Source organism: Pteropus medius, unplaced genomic scaffold, assembly GCF_902729225.1.
Source record: "Pteropus medius unplaced genomic scaffold, Ma_sr-lr_union100, whole genome shotgun sequence".
Taxonomy (NCBI): Eukaryota; Metazoa; Chordata; class Mammalia; order Chiroptera; family Pteropodidae; genus Pteropus; species Pteropus medius.
The window spans coordinates 32,334,385-32,340,384 of record NW_024354875.1 but is presented as its reverse complement, the minus strand read 5'-3'; the positions used below and the strand labels follow the sequence as shown (position 1 = coordinate 32,340,384).

Genomic DNA, 6,000 nt, shown 5'->3' with positions numbered 1-6,000 from the left:
GTCCTCTAGGCGGCTCTGGGCGAGGCTGGCGCTGCCCGGGTAGGACTGCACGGAACTGATGTAGGGGCTGGACGCGTGGCTGCTGACCGAGTTGACATAGGGGTAGCCCAGCGGTCGGGAGAAAGACGAGGCTGAGCTGTAGGCGCCGTCGGGCTGCGAATGGCCCGCCGAGTGTAAACAGTGCATGGAGTAGTGCCCGTGGGACATGGGAGAAGGAGACATTTGCTGGTTGGGCGGCCCAAACTCCATAAACACCGCCTTGCCCGACACGGGGCTGTTGAGACTTTCTGGCATGGTGGTCATGGTCATCTCTTCTCGCGGGGTCTGGGTGTGGGTCTCTCTTTCTCTTCTGCTTTCCTTTGGGGGTCTCTGTGTTTCTCAGGACAGGAAGGAACCCAATTTAAGCGGAACAGGGGTTTTCACTTTCCATTCATAAGAAAATGGAGTTTGTCTCTTTGAAAAGTCTAAGCATGATGCTGCGGAGCTCCCAAAACTCGCTTCAAAGCTTTGACTCAGCCAAGGTCATAAATATTCATGAGCTGGCGGAGCTGATTGGTCCGCTGCCTTGCATAATCACCGGGGATTGGTCCAAGGCGCTCCGGCTCCGCTGGACTAGAGCGGGCGAGGTGGCCCGGCCTGGGAAGAGACGCGTCCACACTTCCCGGCCGGGGCTCTTCTGCAACAGAGCGCGCCGTGTGGGGCGCACAATAGGCTGCAGCGCCCGTGCCGGGACCTCCGCGGCCTGCTGTTCTTCAGCCTCCCGCCTCCCGGTGCGCCTTACTTCCCGAAACCAACCAGCGACTCAGGGCCGCGGCCCATCCCTCCTCCTATCATCCCTCCCTTCTTCCCACCCCCAACACCCGGGACACCCGCACCCCTATCCCAGCCGCTGCCGCCCAGTCGGGTGCTGAGCTGGGGCGGCTCTGGAGCCTGGCTGCGGCCTCAAGAGCGCGAAGCCGTGCACTGCGGGGAGCTGGAGGCGGCCAAGAGAGCGCTGTCCTTTGCAGCGTCTGGTGCCTTAGCGCAGCGCTCTCCCGGCGGCCCCTCCCTCGCCTGGGTCCGCTCTGCCACATCTCTGGGGTGAGGTTTAGGGCCCCCTGGGCGAACTCACTCACTCGGCCGCCTCGCCGCCGCCGCCGCTCGCTGGGGCCCGCTCGCATTGCTCCAGGCCCAGCTGGCCACTCACGCTCCAGGCTGCACCGGTCTGATTAAAGCAGTGCGCGCGGAGAGCCAGGAACTCGCGCTTCTCCTCCCAGGAAAAGCTGCCGCACCGCCTCCCACCCCCCAACACACACACACCCTCTTCCCCTCCCAACCTTCCTCCGCCTCCTCCTCCCCTCTCCACTCCCTCTGCGCAGAGCGCCCAGGGCTCACTCGCCCCAAGGGCGCGGGGCCGAGTGGAGGCGAGGAAACTGCAGGCTCAGTTCTGCTTCTCCTGCGGACGCCAGGTGGTCATTTTCCGGCCTCCTGGGGTCTGGCAAGAGTATCGGGGTTTAGGAGTCCAGGGGGACACCGAAACCCGCGGCAAAACCAAGCCAATGGTAGGCTCACATGTCTCTGTGTTGACATGTCTCCCATTATCGCCAGGATCCTCATTTCCAGTGGTCAAAACGTGCGCCACTGGGGCTGGGGGCAGGGCTGGTGGAGGCAAAAGCTGCCAAGGCGACTTCTATCTTCTGGGGTGCTACGTACAGAAAAGTGCACAAAAGATTCCCGTTGTCACAACCACACAGCCACCCCCGGCGAGGCGTGGCACGCACCACGCTGACTTCGAGGGGTTGTTGGTTCCCCATCCCTCCAGCTCCACGGTGAATTCCAAATTACTTTGTTAGGTAATTAGAAAGTGTTGATAATTATTTCTTTCATAATTTAGTGGTGTGACGAGACCGGGGAAATGATCTTGTGAAAGTTCACACGTGCAGATGTATTAGTTACTGATTCATTTGATTAAATGGTAGTCTCAAGTGCTCGGATCCGCAGCTGAAGGCGCCCCATTAGCATAACACTGATGTTTAATTTTCATACGCATAATTAGCCATATATTTAACACTAATAGCAACATGCAGCCTTTCAGCGTTAAACAGCCCGGGATTTGATCTGGCCTGAGCTGAACCTTCGCCGATGCACCTTCCCCTGTCTGGAGCGCGCAACGATTACAGGACAAACCTCTGTAATCAAGCACATTTTGGCAGCGGGAACACCAATAAAAATGAACATTCAAAACAAATTACATCGGTGCTGTCGTTACAGATATTAGTGGAATGGGCTTCTCTCTTTTTTAACTTTTATAGCAGCAGCAGCAGCAGCAGCTGCCCGTGGAATTCCTCTCATTTGGTGTAAGGGCACGATGTTGGGGGTAAAAATATTTCAGGCAGCGTGGTTGGAGTAAAAACAAAAGCAAAAAAAAAAAAGAGAGAGAGAGAGAGAAAGAGCGAGAGGGAGAGAGAGAGAGAGAGAGAGTGGGAGAGGAGAGAGAGACAACTACAACCAATCCTCCAAACCAATAACGGGTTTGCCAACGTTTAAAAAGATTTTTTTTTTCTTAATCACCCAACCACGCGGTGATGCTTTGTAGCAACAACCAGCTAATGACTACACCACCAGACAACTCCCAGAGCCGCTCGACTCCTCTCGGTTCCCGTGTGGCACTTGTGGTTTTAATTGCACCTTCCTAGCGCCTGTTTGGGGGTGTGGAATGTGGCTCGGTGCGCCCTGTACAGCAGCACGGATGCCGCCGGGGCCCCTGGTCTCCCGAGCACCTCGCGGGCCCTGCCCACGTAAGTGATCGCCGCAGCTGGCGCGTGGTCGAGGTTGGGACCGAGGGAAGCGTGGCTCGCGACTCCCCGTGCTCAGGGCAACGCGTGAGGAAACCCGACGGCTGGGCGGCTCAGGACCAGTTTATAGCAGAGAACTGCAGGGTGGGGTAAAGGGAGCGAGGCGGGCACAGGTCGCGACTGTCTCCAGGGCTCTCGATCCGTCCACAGCTGGAGGGGGAAATCCAAGCCATTCGTAGCGCAGGGGACGAGGCTGGCTCCGGGAAACAAAGGACCCGCACGCTCCCCCTCGGGAAAAGATTTCAAAGCCTTGCTTATTTTACAAATGAATTATATGTGGGCGAAGGGCTGTCTGCACTCCGGAATTATTTCTTAGCCCTAGAGAAGCAGGTCAAGGGAGGGGCGGCTGAGCCGGGACGCTCTGGCGCGTAGACGCCGGCCTTGACTAGCTTCTCAAACTGCGATCTTATCTCTATTCTGTGAGCCCTCCCACCCCCACCCCCAGCCCCGCTAAGGCGACACCTGTTCTGAAAAGCTGGTTTGCTTAGATCTTTGCCAGTCCCAACCCCGAGAGGAAACAAAACTCTCCTATTTATCCCGAAAGTCCCGCATTACGAGTAGAATCTTTTGGAGACACTGTAGGACAGGGCGCCTGGTAGTGTTAGCTGTAGCCACGCGAGGGCTGGATTCCCGGTCACCTTGGGTGAGGTTTGGGGCCAGCAGCTGGCAGGGATGAGGAGTGGCGGGCAGGGGTGGGATGGACAAAGTGTTTTTAAAATCTGCTTCCTAACTTCAGCTTCAAAGCATGCTAAACGGAGTTCGCTCTAAATGAAGTTTGTTGCCTAGGGAGCTGCAGAGTATTGGCTGATACTGGTATATATACACATATGTATAATGTTTAAACCATAGGTTACTTTAATAAATGGGATTATAAACCTGTCCCATAAATACCTCCACCTGGGAATAATTGCTGCAGAAGCCTGTTATCCCAGTAGTTAGTAAAATCCTATGGTTCTAATAAAATTATTCTTGGGGAACCTCGGAGTAAACTGATCCATAGATAAGATACAGGGCTAATCATTGCAATGCGAAGTCATTCTCTGGCAAACCTCTTCCAAAGCCATCTGGGCCTTATTCCTCTCTAGAGACTCCAGGTCGTTCCAGGCAGCAGCCTATCTCTAGGTGTTTTCTTGGCCAACTCTCCAGGACCCCAGAAGTTTTTCCATGGACCTTGTAAATGTTCAACTCATTTTTTTCTAGCCTTTGGAGCCACTAGCATTGGAATCATCTCTGTCCAAATTCTTCATTACTGGACACAGAGAAAGAAAGCTGGAGGGGTTGGAGGACCCCTAAGAGAACTGAGAGTTCAGGAAAAAGCTTTACCTGAACACTTTTTCCAGCATGCTCACTGGCCTCAGTTTTTTCTTTTCCCACCACTCAGTGTCACAAAGAGGAGCTGGCTCTTGGGACCCAATCACAGAGGCCACCTGTCATGGCAACTACTGGTGCCCACATTTCCTTGGCTCTCCAGCCCAAGCTATATTTAGTGGATGGCAACTTTGCAAAACTGCTTCCGTAGAAACAAGAGTTAGCACAACCACTGACTGCCAGGACACGCTAACTGGAGTCGTTCCTAAAACCATGACCAAAGGGAACTACTTTATACCTGGTTTGCTATAGGCCCAATACCTTTTCACCCCTGAGCCCAAGTATGAACAGGTCCTGGGGAGACTATGCAAGAGAAGAGAGAGTACTTGAGACAGAAATGGGCCTTAGGAGATGCAGGATATGGGGCCTTGAATTTCCTGCTTCTGAAGCAGGTGGAGCTGCCTGCTGGAGGGAGGTACTGGAATGTAACTCACCGGCTCCAATCAGGCTAACTAGGCCCTTGCCCTCAAAAGTTCCAGAATCTCCTCTTGCTGTGATCTTCTACGTCTCCAGTGCCTGAACTTAGGTCCGAAGGGGCCAGCATGGGGAGAGGTTAGTTTAGGCGCTAGACCGGCCTGGGGCCGATGCTCCAATTTCTAGTGCAGCAAATGGTCGCGCGCGTGCGCATCTGTTTTAGGTCTCACAAAAGTAACCTCTGGGATGGTCCCGCAGGGCAGGATGAAGGCCGCGGAGGAGAAGCCGCAGGGGACCAGGAAAATCATGTTTTTAGATTGATAAAGCTCTGCAGAACAGCCAGGCCCCGGGTCCACAGGCAAGGAAATGTTTGTAACCAACCCTTTCATTCCTACTGATCTTTTCATCGCAAAGCGGCTACGAAGGGGGAAAGAACCAGAGGGCTGGGAGCAGGGGGGCTCTGCGACCGCCCTCGGGGCCAGCCAAAGTGGGGTTCGCAAGGGGGGAAAAAGAGACTAGAAAAATTCTCAGCTAACAGCTGGGTTCAGGTTTTTCTTTCTGTGCGGCCACGTGAAAAGTTCAGAGACTCAAAAATTAACCACCTACCCTCCTCTCCGAGCCCAAGTAACTTTCAGAGCGCAGACACAATGGGTTTATGAAAGTTTTTTACTAGGGCAGTCAAAACACGGGTAAGAAAAAAATGCATCTCGTCTTTCAAACGGGGGCATCACCATTCCCCTCCATAAGCGTTTCCCGAGCTGGTAAGCCGAGCCCCACGCCGGGATCCGTCTCTCTGAAGCCGCGCGGCCACACAGGGCTTCAGATCCGAGTTCCCAATTGCCCCAATTCTTCACCGGATTTTTCCATGATGCTACTAGGTGAGAAGTAGGTTAGTGCGCGACCTGCTGTGCGCCTGTTTCTTCTAAAAGTTCTCCAGCTGGACTTCAGCAATTTAGGAGAAAAGGCGCCCAGCCTCTGCAACCTTTAAGCCGCTCCTCAAGCCTCGTGGGGCAGTTTGGTCAGGATCTGTGCGCCCCCCGACGTGATGACAACGGTGTGCTCGAACTGGGCGGACCTGAAACACACCGCACTGGTCAGGACCCGCGCGAACGCCGGCGGGCGGGGAGCAGCAGCTCGCCAGCGCCTTCGGACGAAGCTTCCCTTCCCATACAATTTAAAAGCAACGGGGCAGAAAGCAAACACCTTTGATTGTCCAGGGAGACCACAGTCCATGCATCCTCCAGTACTTTAAATTCAGGAGATCCCTCTGTTATGATTGGCTCTGTAAGAGGGAAAATATTTATTGGAGTGATCTAATCAGATTCTTGTCAAACATTGTTTCCGCTGATTATCAAAAAAGAGAATTAGAAGGTTCTCTCCCCTT

General features: G+C 54.2%; 2 protein-coding genes across 4 annotated transcripts in view; both read right to left on the bottom strand.

The window, feature by feature from the left end:
• The window catches only part of DLX1 (distal-less homeobox 1), a 4,575-nt gene extending 3,776 nt beyond the window's left edge, over positions 1-799 (bottom strand). Inside the window, exon 1 of the mRNA XM_039855510.1 lies at positions 1-799. This exon is cut by the window's left edge and continues 1 nt beyond it. Within this exon, the coding sequence (XP_039711444.1) occupies positions 1-309 (309 nt within the window). The 5' untranslated portion in view covers positions 310-799.
• A 4,465-nt stretch (positions 800-5,264) lies between these two features.
• METAP1D (methionyl aminopeptidase type 1D, mitochondrial) overlaps positions 5,265-6,000 on the bottom strand; it is a 67,652-nt gene continuing 66,916 nt past the window's right edge. For 2 of the 3 annotated variants that reach the window (XM_039855256.1, XM_039855254.1), the window contains exons 9-10: positions 5,820-5,898; positions 5,370-5,691 (exon numbers count right to left, since the gene is read on the bottom strand). In XM_039855256.1, coding sequence (XP_039711190.1) covers positions 5,613-5,691; positions 5,820-5,898 — 158 coding nt within the window. In that variant the 3' untranslated portion in view covers positions 5,370-5,612. Of the gene's footprint in view, positions 5,692-5,819; positions 5,899-6,000 lie in introns of all 3 variants that reach the window. The other variant, XM_039855253.1, reaches the window with a different exon arrangement.